The sequence below is a fragment of the Patagioenas fasciata genome, chromosome 3, assembly GCF_037038585.1.
Source record: "Patagioenas fasciata isolate bPatFas1 chromosome 3, bPatFas1.hap1, whole genome shotgun sequence".
In the NCBI taxonomy this organism is placed as follows: domain Eukaryota; kingdom Metazoa; phylum Chordata; class Aves; order Columbiformes; family Columbidae; genus Patagioenas; species Patagioenas fasciata.
In genome coordinates, this window is record NC_092522.1 from 73,326,974 (window position 1) to 73,343,099 (window position 16,126).

The 16,126-nt window shown below is 36.9% G+C and overlaps 1 protein-coding gene across 2 annotated transcripts in view; it reads left to right on the plus strand.

Moving 5' to 3' along the window:
* MAN1A1 (mannosidase alpha class 1A member 1) overlaps positions 1-16,126 on the plus strand; it is a 146,694-nt gene that overhangs the window by 45,999 nt on the left and 84,569 nt on the right. For both annotated transcript variants that reach the window (XM_065835052.2, XM_071806598.1), the window contains exons 3-4: positions 2,842-2,957; positions 13,989-14,069. In XM_065835052.2, the coding sequence (XP_065691124.1) occupies positions 2,842-2,957; positions 13,989-14,069 (197 nt within the window). The remainder of the gene's footprint in view (positions 1-2,841; positions 2,958-13,988; positions 14,070-16,126) is intronic.

A 16,126-nucleotide genomic window follows, 5' to 3' on the forward strand; every position in this document is an offset into this window, starting at 1 on the left:
CTTTTTGTAACCCAGTGCTCAGCGTTAGTCAAATTTAGAGCAGTACCTTAGGTGCATAGCAAAACAGTCCTTCTGCCAAAATATTCTGTGTCATATGAGTGTGTATTGTAATTGCCTAGCAACAATCTTTGCATCTTGTAGACTACGACTGCTGTGTAATTCCTTGGGAACGTTGTGTAGGAACTAACATGAATGATAACTGTATTTAATAATTTTTGTGGTGTGCTTGTGCTTTCAGAAGCATAGTATGTGTAGGCTTGTGAAATGTTTGATCTTATTTCATGATAAGAAATGTTAATTTAACTTTTTTTAATTCTTTTTTCTTTCTTTTTTTCCCTTCCCCTTGTTTGTCTGACTTGTTACAAATGAGCTGTTCAGCTACACAATTTCCTTAACATTCTCAAGCTTGGATTATCCTGTTGGCTAACTTACTGTAAACAACAATTGTTCACAATTCATAATTCTGGCCTCTAAGCCAACGCTTTAAAAATGCCTTCTGTGTTCTTTTTTATCAAGACTCCTGAAGTGTAACTGTTTGAGACAAACTTGACTATTTAATTGTCACGTTCATTGCTTTGCTCTGTTTTCTGGAGCCTTCAGAATGATAGCAAAATTTGTCTCAAATAAAGTAAGATCTACTTGAAATTCTCCCATTTCCTTTTGTCTGCCTGCAGGGAGAGGCCGATGCTCTAAGCAGGCCAGATTCAGAAAAACAACAACAAATCATAGGAAGTGGGTGACTCCAGGGTGATTTCTCAATAAGGTTGACTTCTTCTCTTTTTCTTCTGACTCAGTAGTGAGTTGCAGCTCAAGTAGTAATCCTTAAAATTGAAAGCTCAGCTGTTTAGAGGTGGTGTTAGCTGTATTACAAGAGGATTATCACAAAAAATGTCATTGCACGGTGAGCCTATCACAATCCATTCAAGCAAATCAGGTTATAGATGATTTTTCCGTAAGTAAAGCTCAATTGTAAAAGTTCACCAGGAGCTGCTTTTGTTGTATGGAGTTACTAAACATTTCCAGAGCCTTTGCAGTAGGGCTCTTGAGCACATGTCCTCCAGCAGTTTTCCACAATCACTCTCTCTTTCTCATGAGCTTAGGAAAATAGACAAGCTGCGTAGCCAAGTTTAAAGGAATGGTTTTGCTTTAATATGAGAGAAAGGCAGCGAATCTCCAAATAAGCCCTGGGAAATACGATGTTCTTCTTACCAAAGTATGCCGCAGTTTTATTAGTGAAATATATGGGGGAAAACATACAGATTACTCTCATCAAAATAGGAAAGGGATACTCTAAAAAGGATAGTATATGGAATTAGCAGCTGCTAAAACAGAGAGAGCATCTGGTTCTGTTAAATGTACCAAGTAAGTGTTATAATAATCTCAAGTATTCTTTTGTTTAAGATGATACAAATAGAAAATTATTTTCCAGCTGGAAGCTTAAGAAAGTGATGTCAATCCTGCTATATGGAGTTCTCCCATCACTCCTCCATTCCATGAGGAAGCAGAAAACCTTGAGAGTAGTAAACACAAGAGTTGACTGAAATAGTGGATTTGCTACTTCAATATGAATAACTCAATTCTAATATTTGATAAGTACACAAAACTAAGTTTACTTTTTCATCAGGTATTTCAGAGGCAAGATGATAATCGAGATCTGTAACTGTTAGTTGTAGCTACTGTCTTGTTATTCACACAGTGCAATCAATTCCAGAATGAGCAGTCAACTCTCCACCCCAGTCATTAGCCCTTCTTGGGGAGTGAGAGATGGGACCTAATGACTTCCTCTGTCCCTTGCAACCTAAATTGTTCTGCGATTCTAAGTGTTTACTTCTGTATCCAGCATCTTCTCTAAAGAATATCTTACCAGTAACTTGCATTCATAATGAAGATTGCTGTGGTCAGATTCATAAATACAAAATTGAATAAAGTGGACAAAAATGAGTTTTTGACACTATTCAGTAAATAGGAATTCAAGCTCTTCTTAGGCAAAAATGATGTTTTAAAAAGGTGACTGTGAATTTGAAGGAAGCATGGGAAGGTCATTTGAGTGCCTTTATTTTCTCCCAGACTCTCCACCTTACCCTTTGAGTACAGGATCATGAACATTTAATCCATGCCAAAGTGAACATACTGATCATATTTCATCTTACAACCTTAGCTGAAAGCTAGTAAACTGACTTACCTGTCTCCAAAACAGATGCAGAAGGAAGCAACTTAGGCAAACAGCCAGAACTTGCTCTGGAGAGCAATGTGTGTCAGTCTGTCCTGAGCTCAAAAATTGAGTTGTGTGCAACTTTACCTTTGCTCCCCCAGTGCTGTCTCGTGCAGGTTATATGGTGATGCATAGTATCCAAAAAATGTTTTTTCAGAGAGGGTACTTCTTTAAGGGCTTGCTTAACTGAAATGTGATCACTCCTTATAAGTTTCTTAAACTTTATGTATATTATTGAGTATAAAAACAACTGATTGTTTTCACTTCAAACTGGAAGAAACAGTCATTTCTCCATTTATATTTATTACCTTCTGTGTATTACTTTTTGTGGTGAACTATTTCTTCAGTGTTTAGAAATGCAAAATCATGGCTAAAAATGCAGTGCATCAGAGCCATGCTTCAAGATATAATTAGTGGAAGAAATACTTAAATATTATGATGCTGTGTTGTGGCATGGGAATCAAAGCTAAGGCTGTGAATTACTAGATGCCCACTTGACTGGTTGTATGCCCAATTTTCAATTAGATTAATTGAAACTGGATTTTGAAGTTGGAATTAATTTAAATTAATGAGATCTAACTGAAAAGTCTCCTATTGGAAAGTAATTACCGGCTCTTCATATATTTCAGGTAACATTCAGGGAGCAACAATAGTGGATGCCCTTGATACACTGTACATCATGGAAATGAAAGAGGAATTCAAGGAGGCCAAGGAGTGGGTCGAAAAAAACTTAGATTTCAATGTGGTAAGTAGTGTTGCTGATTAACATTTAGTTCTCTGTTTAGTCTTCAGCAGCCAGTTGAGGACTGGGTTCTAATATTGCAAGCGTGATACAAGGCAATAGAATTTAGATCATTGGTAGGTAAAACAAGACAGGAAGCAGAAACATAATAAACTTACTTATACAGTTTTTCAGTCTGAGCTATTTAGATAGATAGGAGACAACGAGCAGGAAGGAAGGAAAGAAAAAGGAATAGGGTATTTACCACTGTAAAGTAAACAACAAACTTTTCAGCTCTTTTGGATAGAAGAATCAGGACACTTCTAGGACCAATTTTTTTTAGTTATGTAAGCACTTCACATTTTTGCTTTGTGAAATCTTTAACAAATTATAATTGCATTTAAAGAAGGCTACTTGCCATACATGCCATTTAAGTTCCTTTGTGTATTCTAGTAAAGTTGAATCCCAGGAGTTAGACTGAACTCTTGGCACAAACTGAGCTCATTTCATGTTATGGGGCACCGAGTCATCACAACTACATGTACAAATCATCCCATTAATTGGCAAACACACAGTTCATTATTAAATTCTTTATTCTGTAAAGGCAAGAACCTCTCTAAAACTTCAATTAAATTGAGCAGTCCTGGTTTTGGTCATTTTTTGTGGGCCAGAGTATGTGTAGTAATTGCTGGGTACAGAGGGCTAATGGAGAACCTCTGCTGATGGGTATAGTAAAGTAGGAAAGCCTTGTAGGCACGGTACACTGAGCACTTAAAAGCTCTTGTAGTTGTCAGGCATAATGGTAGAAACACTTTCTGAAAACAAAGTACTCTTTCTAATATGTTATGCAAAATTCAGGATTAATTAACTTCTCTTACATGCTTGAAGAATTAATTATCATTTTAAGAAGGAGGAGTTAATAAGAGTGGATATTATATAGTTGATATAAGCAGCAATTTAGTGTGCATTTATGTTTACATTAATAATGTAAACACAGGATATTAAACTGTGCTTCTGAGTAGTGTCAGATGTCTGAATGACGTGCTAACTATCTTGTACATGAGGTTTTTTTCTAAAGGAATTTTTATAATATTAAATTCCTGTCATGTTAGCTCAGCATTATTAAGATGTTTTAAAATTTGAGAAAAAAAATTGTAGAAAATAGCAAACTTTTCTTTAAAAGAAGAGCTGAGCTCCATTTGGAGGAACATCATAGAGCACTGTAGAGTGATATACATTAATAACGTTGAAATCTTTGGTTTTACATAAGTCTTGCTATACACTATAGTTTGTACTGGAAACTTCTAGATGGTATTGCTTACAATTTCTAACTCCTTGTTAATTTATGTACTTTTAAAAATTATGTAGCACTTATTTTTTCTCAGTAATGCTTAAGAAGATGGAGTCTTTGAAAAGGCCTGAAATTTTGTATTGTGTCACTCAGTGTAGCAATCCAGCAGATTTATTGAGACTACTTTACAGATAATACTGATATGCATCAGGAACAATTTATTTTTCCTGATATTCCTGTAAATATATGCCTTGAGTTCAACCCTTCACAAAATTATTTTCATAATACTTCATAGTCATGTAGAATTGAATTTTATATTGGCACCAGTAATGAGTAGATGAATTTTCCCAAAGTGGAATGAGGAAATGAAAATAATAACTGCAACACCGACTTTAATAGTTGACGTCAGTTTGTGTAATGGCGGAATTGTTTGAAGCTACTCAACTTGTACTCTTGTTTAGTTTTCCACTTTAAATGAGTTCTAGTTTCAAATGCTTATTTGTATTTGTATGTTATAGTTTAAAGATGGAAATTACTCAGCACAAAGAACAGCAGGGCTCTCTCTTTTGTGTTCAAGCTTTTATCGTGTATCAGGCATTACTTGACATTTTCTGCATTAATGTTTTGTACACTCTTACTTGCTCCTGTTTTCAAAACCTTACTCCAATGAAAGTGATTTAGTTTTTAATAACTGATGCAGTGACGTATCCTTAAGTGTTGTTTCTTGTGAGTAGAATAAAACTTGTTTCTGGTAATTTCCTGGGCAGCGACTGCTTAATCAGCTTTTGAGGAAGCATGTTTGGCCTTTATTTGTATAAATAGGATTAGTTTTTCTCTCCATTTAACCTTAGAACTATGCTTTTTTAGATCTTAAATTTTCTTTAAGTTGTTCTTTACAAAAACAGCTGTGGCTGCGTTCTGTGGCAGAATCTTTTTATATTCTACATCAATGCAGCTGGATAAAGCAAGTTTTCCTCTCTAGAAGTTTGTAATATGTCAGATGCTCATTGTATGTGTTCAACTATTTGGCCAGCACTCAGTCGTTCTCATCACATGATCATAGAAGTTTCCAAATGTGACTTTGTAAAGTAGGCAATAGTTTATCCATATAAAAGGATTTATGGAATAAAGACGACTTAATGGGAAATGGCATAATCTCTTCACATGTTAGATTTCAGTCTCAGTCGATGAATTAGTTGTCAGGGTTACTCTCGTTTACCTTTCTGAAGAAAGCAAACTCTTGGTTTCAAAGGAAAATTCTAGATAAATAAAAATCACCTTTCTCAACAAACTTGTGAATTTTGGTAAGCTTGTGAGTGGACGTGTTTGGAAGCTTCCCCTCTTGGAGCACAACACACATAGGCTACTTTTATTATAGCTGGAGCTTGTACTCTTGTGATTATATAACTGAGATATAAAATGCTTGGAGTTTTTTCTTTCGTAACTGCTGAAATTCCTTGTATTTGATACATTGCTGAAGAACTGAGTAGTCCTTCGTGAATTAAGTTGCATTTTCTGATTCTGCCAATATTTTAAGAGATTTAAGCATGCTCATACCTCTGGAAAGAGTTGACATTTAGCCGTGGCTAAATCCATGGTCTTTGCATCACAAATGTGTGCTCTGTTTTCTGTTAAATCACTTCATCTCCATGGGGGTGTATGTTTGCTCTTCCGTTAATATAGCTGAGGATTTGGTCTGACCTCTGTATGCATGCTGCTGTTTGCACACCCTTTTTGCAGTACTTGTGCATGACCCTGCCCAGGGCTGGGTTATAAATCAGCACATTGCAATGGAGGAAAAAGGAGCCAGTCTTTCACGGGATCCCTAGGGAGCTTGGCTGTTTCCTAGCTACAACTGCGCACTACTGCGTGCTTCTCTTGTTTTTTTTTTTTCGTTATTTACTTTAAGACCTGCACACACACAGCGCATTTGTAGCTTTCTGAAAGAGTTTCTGTACCACCACCTGGTTTCTGCTTCACACTGGAATGGAAAAAGCAATCGGTCTCTGCAGCACAAGGAGCGAACCACAGTGAACGCATACTTGGGAAGAGAGATTGTTAGAGGGATCTTAATGAGGCAGATGAAGGAGTCAGGAGTCAGGGAGTAGTGGTGGAGGAGTTGAACCACCTGGCAAAGCAGTGAGGGGTTGGGAGTTGTTAAGTGCTGGAACCGATGGTGCTTTGCTTCTACATCCAACGCACTCCAGCTTCTTTAGAATGAAAGATCTGTCCCCCTCTTCTTCAGCCCTGCTAAACTCCTTCCATCAAAAGGACAATCTTGGCCATACTGCATACTGGGAACAGTCCTTGGCCTACATGGTGTCCTACAGCGTGCCTAGACATTGGCTGGAACAACAGGGACCCAAACCAGAACACGAGGTGCTAACAATTAAATAGTATGTAGGATAGTCCTTGAATTCATACCCTGCCCCATGGACCAGCTGTCTAGTGTGTGTATAGTCAGGCAGGACCAAAATGGGAACAAGGTATGGAGCAGGAAGCCATAAACTTGTTGGGAGAAGAGGAACATGGTTTCTTCTGCCAGAGGATTTCTCAAAGGTGAATTTGAATCCAGCCTAAAATAACTTTCATGTTGGCTGTTAGTGGATTTTGCTTTGTTTGCCTCAGCCCTCTCTATTTTTGGTCAAAACAAAGGATGGCAGGAAGTTACGGTTGCTTGTTCAGATGAAGGTGACAGCAGTCTGTGCAATGGCTCCATCTATGTGGATATAATTCAGTTGGCTTTAGTTGACATTTTGTGTGAGCACTGACTCATTGTGCATCATCTGTCTCAGCAGAGATACCTCTCTTTGTTAACTGCACACGATGGATCAACCTAGGAAAGAGTTGTTGTTGTCCTATGGGGCAAGTATGAAGAGCGTTTCATTATTTGCTCTCAAAGATAGGTACTAAAATGAGTTGAGGAACTGCATAAAGAGAAGGGAATGTGTAAGACAGCAAAGAAGCATTCAGTCTTGTGTCCTGCCAGCACTCTTAAGCAAAGCTGTTTACAGAAGCCAATCAGTCAATGTATCTGATTTTTATAAGCCACCCTGAAGCTTGAAGGCTTACTGACCAGTTCTAATTTTAGTCTTTGTACTTAGCTTTGCACATTTGGTTATCTTTTAAAGAAACTTTGTGTGCAGCTTCATGCAATGTAGAAACTTTGCATGTAATATGTCTACTATTTTGGGAAATGGGAAAAAATGGAAAAAGTATAGAAACTTGAAATTATGTTTATTTCTGATGCCATGTATAGATCAACAGAGCCCTTTTCCAAGATCCCAGAATAGCAAATATTATTAAAATCCAATTATTAATGCTTCCAGCCTTTATCTTTAGCTCAAAACTCTCTGTGGTTTGGCAGTCAGTAACAGGACAGACTTTCAGAATCCTGTATCCTGGGCTGCATCAAAAGAAGCGTAACCAGCAGGTCAAGGGAAGTGATTCTGCCCCTGTGCTCTGGTGAGACCCCAGCTGTGGAGTCCTGCATCCGGCTCTGGAGCCTTCAGCACGGGAAAGACATGGACCTGTTGGAGAGACGGTCACAAAAATGATCAGAGGCTGGAGCATCTCTCCTATGAGGACAGGCTGGGAGAATTCGGGTTGTTCAGCCTGGAGAAGAGTAGGCTCCGGGGAGACCTTCTAGCAGCCTTCCAGTTCCTTAAGGGGGCCTACAAGAGGCTGGAGAGGGCTTTTTACCACGGCATGTAGTGACAGGACAAGGGGTAATGGCTTTAAAGTGAAAGAGGATAGATTTAAATGAGATATAAGGAAGGGATTCTTTACCATTAGGGTAGTGAGGCACTGAACAGCCTGCCCAGAGAAGCTGTGGATGCCCCATCCATGGAAGTGTTCAAGGCCTGGTTGGATGGGGCTCTGAGCAACCTGATCTAGTGGAAGGTGTCCCTGCCCGTGGCAGTTGCTACTGCTCTGAAAGTGTAGGTATTATGATTGACGTGTAATTATATTTAACATTCCATAACCTAATGTTCTGGCTTGGAGGCAGATGTTTTTTTGGTGCTTTATTCTTAGTGGGTTTTTTTTCTCATTAAGTGAGAAAATTAGAAAGTTTCCTAATATAACAATTTGAAACAGGATAGCTTCCCTATTAAAAAAAAAAGGAAAAGGCATGTGAGAGGTGTGAGTAAATGGACTTCAAGTAAATGTATAATGGGTCTGTGAGGCAGGTTAAGAAAGCCAGCAGTTAAAAATGGTTCTTCGGTTTGTGAGACTATTTGTTTATTGGTTTTCAGCATAACTTGTTAGTATGCTCTAAATGCCAGACTTCAATGTGTCTTGATTTTGTTTTGATTATGAATAAAAAGTTATTTTGATGGGCTAAAAGGAGATCCTGGAAATGTGTTGTTGAATACAGTTCTTTTGCTCCTGGAGTTCGTTAATGCCTTCAGTAACACTCTATTTTTGTGCCTGTTTAAGGTTTTAGAGTTTGCCATGTGGGGACTTGACTAAGGTTAAATAGTAGATTATGCAATAATCAGGCTTTGACACTTGAAATAAAAGGCTGCTAAAATGGTTTCTGTTGTCTATGGGAACCGAGTATGCTAGCAAGCTGCCACTAAATTTCATCTGTGGAATATGAATGAAATTTTTCCCCACAATTGCAAGTAATTAAAATGTTTCGCAATTACAGTAGCTTAAAGTGAGCTATTGTAGTACTCTTTGTATCTCTATTATACTTTCTGGACTGCTTAAAAATGCCAAAATTTGTTGTTGTTTCTAACCTTTGTGCTTCAACAGGAATCTATTACTATTTAATAGTAATAATAATTACAAGTCTTTCTCATTTCACTTTAAATCTGGGCCCTTTGTGTCCATTATTTAATCTAGAATTATCTACAGAATTATACTGAGAATTACATTAATCATTGTTCAGTGTAGGGTCCCTGGCCTTCTCTTACACAGCTCGTTAACCTGCAGGACATGGAAGTCACTGTATTCCCTGTACATAGGAGCAATAGATGGAAGTGTAGATGAGGTGACTGAAGTTTTATTACACTCCTGATGGAACAAGAATAGGAGAACCGAAGTTTTGGAAAGAATCTGCAATGAAGAAGATTGAAACAAATTATTTGGTGGGATTTGTGGCCTTATTTGTATCTTTATAGAAACTAAGAGAGGAAGCTCTTAATCAAATAAAAATTAACGTGACTTGATTATTGTGAATACATCATCCACATAAAGAACATACAGTATTTTCTCCAATTGAATGATGAATGGCAGAGCAAGTAGCAGAGCTGATGAGTGCCAGGTGGAAGCAGATACTAGATAAATAATATTGGGTTGTATTTCAAATGTTGTGTTTATAAGTGAGGGTGACTTCCCGTGAGAAAACATAGGCAGAAATTGTTTTGGCCTTGATCTACAAATTTGTGGAGAGGACGACTTTCAGGAAAGAGATGCATTAAGGAAATGATCCAGGATGTGAATACTGATTTTTGGGAACCTGGATTCCAATAGAGCAAGGGCTTTAGGAAAGCCCAGCTGACAGTAGTTTTGTTGTCTGAATAGTGCTTTTGGCATTGAATTCAACCACAGCTGGTTGAAGCTTCAGCAGTTTGCCAGTTGTAGACTTATTCCTCCAGTTTACAGAAGGGTGAGGGAAGTGATGTGGTGAGGTGCAGCTAAGATCAGATTGACACTGTCGTAAGTTTGTAAATAAAATGCAAATGCAGAGTAACATGAATCAGCGTAACTCTTGGTACTGCTTTATTACTTCCCCCTCACCCCCATTTGTTAGGATTTGTTTTTTTGAAGATGGAGATTCCTATGGTATAGTCAGCCTCCCTTTCTTTAAAAGGAGATAGTTTATCAGGTTTCCTAGTTAAAACCACCAGATTCTGCAGCTTCTAGAGTGCCTCTGAGTATTGAGCAATGATTCTTCTCTCACTTAAGAAAACCTTCTTTCAGCATGTCTCTTGTCAAGACAAAATGTAGTAAAACTGAGCTGTTTTGTCCTTTGATTATGGAAGCTTCCTTATTTGCATAGCCTGAGTTTGAAAGAGCAGTCTTTCCATATGTAAATAAGTTCACTTCGGTCTGTCTCTAGCCAGCAATGTAAAGGATATCGCATCTCTTTGTCAAAAAATAGTTTTGTCTTTAGAAGCTAATCAAGAAAACCAGAGGAAATTCCATAAAGTTGTCACAATTTTGCTCTTGCATCATGTAATGGATACATACATTGCTTTTGGTTTTCTATTTCTGGAAGTATAGTGAGCAGCAGTCACAATTTGTATGGTACTTGGACTATCCCATTTATGATTCACTTATGAAAGGATCAAATAATGAGTGATAAATTATCAATCAAATGAAAGATGAAGGACCAAATTACTTGCATACTTCAATTAGCATAAAACCTCTGAAGTAAAACAAAAATCTGTTGTTCCAAATACACATATCAGTTTCCCAAGTATCTACGTATTTTCAGAATCCTTTATAAAAGTGCAGCCTCCAAAATCAGCAGCTAGAGCAAGATGATATTGCATGGGAACAGAAGAACTTAGCACAGATGTGCACTAACAGAGGTGTTTTCAGATATTGTCATATGCAGCACATGGCCACACAGTCTAATTGAAGTACTAATGAAAAGACTGTAAAATTCGAAATTATATCTATCCAGTTGGTCAGAGCCTTCTTATATACTTGGGATCTTACAAAAGGAACATAATAATCTTTTAAAAATAAGTACGTCTAGTCACTTCTCTTTACAGAAGTTCCATTAGGTGTAATAGAATTAATTCAAGCACTTCTCAGACTCGCTGTGTAATGATACAGTGATGGTTTGAAAGAGAAGGCTAAATGTGAAATACAAAAAATAAAATAACTCTGGCCTCTTCAGCTGGTGAAGTAGAAACTTGCATAAGTCCAGATAAAGATTTTCCCTATCTATTTTGGCACCATTAAATGGATCATAAGGTATTCCTGTACAGCTGGATCTGAAGGCAAAACAAAAAATAACGTTGCTTACTTAGGATTTGACAGCTGAGTAGAAATATGCAGACTTATTTATGCAAACTGTATATGGATGGTGATTAAAAATATTAAAAGAGGGTAATGATCAGGGTGTGGCATCTTAAATATGTAATTAAAACAATGAAAAAACATTAGAAATCAAACTAGGAAGAAGGGTAAAGTGGTGTAGCAGAAATATGCTGCTTTAGGACAAGTTCACTTTTCTTGACAGACTACTTCACATGAACTTTCCATGTGGAGGTGAATGTTTCTTTTGACGTGAAATTATAAAAATTCTTTAACTGTTTTGCAATTTACTATCATTTCTGTGCTTTCTGCAAATACTACTAGCCTGGTATGATGTGTTTAAGAATAGCTAAGCATATAGCTTCCAAATCTACCATTAATGAAATGTCTGTCCATTCCGTTAATTACATCTGCTTCAGTGATTTGTCTAAACATTTTAGTAAGAGATGAGGGTTTCGAACAAAGTTTCAAAATGTCTGCAGGTGAAGTACTGGAAATCTGATAACATTAAAACGATCTTTGTGGTTCAATAGTAAAATCTTTATTCACATTACTTTAAAGTATTCTTTTTGTCTCTGACTGAATTCCAGAAGTAGATGTCAGCACATACATACTGAGCTTTTCTTAAAGGGCCTTTGCATTCCTTGAAAGACAGCAATAGTTTGTGAGTTAAGTGGCATATTAAATCCAGAAAGGCAAAAGGTAAAGATCTAGAGACAAAATATGGCACTCGTATAGCCTTCAATTTACTTCAAGCAATTCAAAATCAAAAACTAATTTAAATCAATCGTTACAGAAAATACAAGTGTCTGGAATATCTGATTAACTCATTTCCTTGTCTAACACCTACTTCTTTACAACTTCAGCTTTCCCACATCAAAGAGAAGTTCTTGGCATGTGCTGAGGCTCAAGGCTGAAATGGAAAGAACCTGAACTCTGAAGAAGGTTCTCAAGTAAAATATTATGAATAGGAGTTTCAGCTAGCTCAAGTTCCAGGGAAGAGAAGCTGCCCCTATCACTCCTTTAATGATCCTTTCTTCGGTCAGATCAGCCTTTCTTAAGATAGATCAGTTCTCTACAATCTGTTTTATTCATTGGATTTAGTTAAGGTAAACTTATTTAGTTATTGTAGAGTTCTTACGCAGGTAACCTGCTTAGCTGTACTGTCTGGTTAGTTCCAATTTCTAGAGGATTCTGGTGTTTTATATCCATCTCCCCAGGTTAACCGTATACCATGGTTTAATAAAAAGAAATGCACAGAAATGGCACTGGTTAAAGTGAATACCTGTTTCCAGTTACTTAATTCACCTTCTTGCTGGATTCAGTGGAGCAATGATGAACACTTGGAAGCAGAAATATCAGATTAATTTTGGAAACACAAATTCAGCCCCCTTTTTATATATATATATATATATATTTTTGTTTGTTTGTTTGTTTGTTTGTTTTTTGTTTTCTTCCTTTGGTAGTTTCTTTCAGAAAGCATGAGTAGACCAGTATTGGGAGAGCAGTGAGTGAGGAGAAACTGAGCAGAGTTTTGGTACAGTTTAAAATAAACTTGGAAAAATGTTATATTCTCAATAGTGCAATACAGGAAGATAATTTTTTCAGTTTGCAGTCTTAATACGTGATGGCAGATGCGATTTTTCAATAAGCAGATGTGTGAGGGCTTTACTTTGACTGCCCCTTTGAATTGTGCTTGTGTATATAATAAAACTGCACAGACACACACATATATACTATATGAATTAAATATTAATCAGACCAATTATGTGAATGAAATTATATCCTCAGTTTTTAGAGAGGGAGGTGCAGAATAGTTTTTAGTGGAGAAAAGTTAAATGCCTGAGGGTAAGTGGACAAGTATTGCAGCAAGTCTGTGAGTGTTTTTTGAAGTCTGTACCTTTACAACTGGTGAAACACTGAACAACTCTCTGCAATGTGTCTAGATACTTTCCCTTAATCAGAGTACCACGAGTTCTTCCCGCCTACATAAACTGACATCTGAACACTTAAGATGGAAAGGTACAAAAACAAGCTGAATGATAAAAGCCTGCAAGCCCTTTGGAAGAAAATCCAGCAGCTCCACACTGCATTGATTTAAACTGAATATAGCTATAGTGTATGTCAGCAGCTAGAAAATGGAAAAACAGCTCAATAGATGCAAGAACAACCCAGAACACACAAAAGTCAAACAACTTTTTTATGTACACAAAGGTTTAGAAGACTGCTGGGTATCATTTTTCTACAGAAAAACAAAAATGTAAGTAGTATTACATAAAAAAAGTAAAAATTAAGAAACTTAAGTAGATCAGCCTTTCAACTAAATACCTGCATTTTGACTGAAGTAAGAAAACTCCTGCTATGACATTTCTGATCAAGAACTTGTGCAGTGTGTGAGAAGAGATGGTGTGAGGTGAGGTCGTGTGGGACTTGTTGTCCAAGAACACTTTCTGTATGTGAGTGCTGAATCATCTGCAAGGAAGTACTTATATATGTGGATTTAGAGTATGCCTTCTGTCCAAGTGGAAGGAATGAGAAGTTAAACAGGATAAGGGTAATGGAGAAGATATTTTGTTAACATGAAGAAGATAGGAAATACTTTAAAATGCTCTAAAGTTCACTGATGTTGGCTTTCCTTACATCTGTGTTTTACCATTTAGAGTTGTTGTAGCTTAATACCTGCATGTATATAAAAAAAGACAAAAACAAGCAAAAGTGTATAGAAAAGTAGCAGGGAATAAAACTATGTTTGTGTATTTCAACAGAATGCTGAAATTTCGGTATTTGAAGTGAACATTCGGTTTGTTGGTGGACTACTTTCAGCTTACTATCTCTCAGGAGAAGAGGTAAGGTATTTCCACATGGTTTATCTGAAATATCATAATCTAGATAAATAGTTAACTTTTAGTTTAGTAATTTTATTTAGCAGGATTAAAGTGGTTTAGAACTTTGAAAATGGCTTGTACAGCAGAAACCTGTCCAAAGGATTTTCTTGCTTCTCTTACTGTTGCTTTATAGAAATCTTAAAGTGTTAAATAATTTTTTTTTTCCTGAGTTGCAACCATACCCAGACATTTTTACTGGGCTTCGTGCTAGAGTGTATAATTATGGAGTTCCTGTGCCATGGTAGTAGTAGATTTGGTGTATTGTGTACCTGCTTCACAAACTGTTTTGGAGCATATTCTTTAACTCCTTTAAACTATATTTCTGTGGACCTTCCTGAGCTGAATCTTCAACTCACATGGAAAATACATGTTAAGAGCAAAAAGATAACTGGTAAACCAACACATGTGAATGTCTTTAAAGCAGTAATAGCCCATTAATTTCTATTGTCTGTCGTGGTTTCTGGCAAGGATGAAGAAGCAATGTAATCTAAGAGCTTTGACTAATGCAATCATTTGTGTAATATATTTGCAGAAGGCTATGCTAAGTCACGGGTACTGTGATATTTCAAATTTTTAGCTAGGCACTTTGAAAGTACTTAATCTTACTCATTTAAATTCTTATTCCTGTCTCCAGATTATACTAGTATTTTATTGTAGTCTTAATGTAAGTTAATACTCTTTAACTGTAAGTTGAATTTATTGTTGGATTTCTTTAAATCCAAAGCAAATACTGGTGGAAACCCCACAAACCCTTGAAGATGTATAATTTTCTTTCATATGGAAATTTCCCAAATACTGTGGAAAGCTCTGTTTTGAACCTGTCACTTTAAATTAAATTCTGTAGTGTGCATGTTGGTTTTTGTTAAAATTTATCATCATGTTAAAGCTGTCTTAGCAGGTACTATTGGGTCATTAGCCTGACAAAGCAGTTATAAGGAGACAATGTTCCTCTGACGTTTTTACATTTTAAGTAGACTTACCTGTTTATTTACTGTGGTCCTGTCCTGAGTGTAGGTGGCATTGAGAAGACAGTAATGTTTTAAAATATACAGTTTTTCATATTTTAACTGCCTTATACTTTTCTGGAAAAAAATACACTTATACCCATTTCAAATTCGCACTTAACAGTAATGAAAAAAATTGAGAGGTGCTTGGTTTCTGGCTTCTTGATCTTTACTAAATATTGTTTTACTTAGCATTTAATCTCTGACTCTTGAAGGAAATCGCTTGTCCTCCTACAGTAACTCAGCAACCAGAAATAAGCATATCTAAGGGTGTCTAGAATTGAAAGCTCTTCCTTCTGCAATTAAATAGTTGTATCTTTCACTGCAGATCTACTTCTTGCAAACAGGAGTGAACTTTTCCAGTATAACCTATTGCTGCATTTTAATTAACTGGTTCTGACAGAAGCAGAGGATGCTTCTTGGCAGACAGTGAGCTGGTAGAGGACTGCACATGAGCCATAACATCAAGTGGCAGTTGTCTGCCAAGAAATGCTTGAACCATTTGTCATCAGTGCTGTTGATTTCATATGTATGTTGATGGTTTATATCTTGTGTCTGTTAATGTGTGGTCTCACTTTCAGTCAGTGCATATAGTTTCTCCTAAACAACATGTAGTCATTGCTTCTCAACCACTTCTTCATCTTGAGAGAGGAAGTTTTACCACCATCCCCTGGACTAGACTGGTAGCAACACTGGTGTTTAAGTAAAATTCTATTGTACAAATGGAAGCTGGATATTAGAAAGAAATTCTTTACAGAGAGAGTGGTCAGGCATTGGAATGGCCTGCCCAGGGAGGTGGTGGACTCACTGTCCCGGGAGGTTTTTAAACTGAGATTGGACATGACACTTAGTGCCATGATCTAGTAAATGGACTGAAGTTGGACCAAGGGTTGGACTGTATGATCTCTGAGGTCTTTTCCAGCCCAGTCGATTCTGTGATTCTGTGAATGAGGAAACATTTAAATGGTATTTCACGCAGTATATAATTAAGTAGAACTCATTGCTGTGGAATAT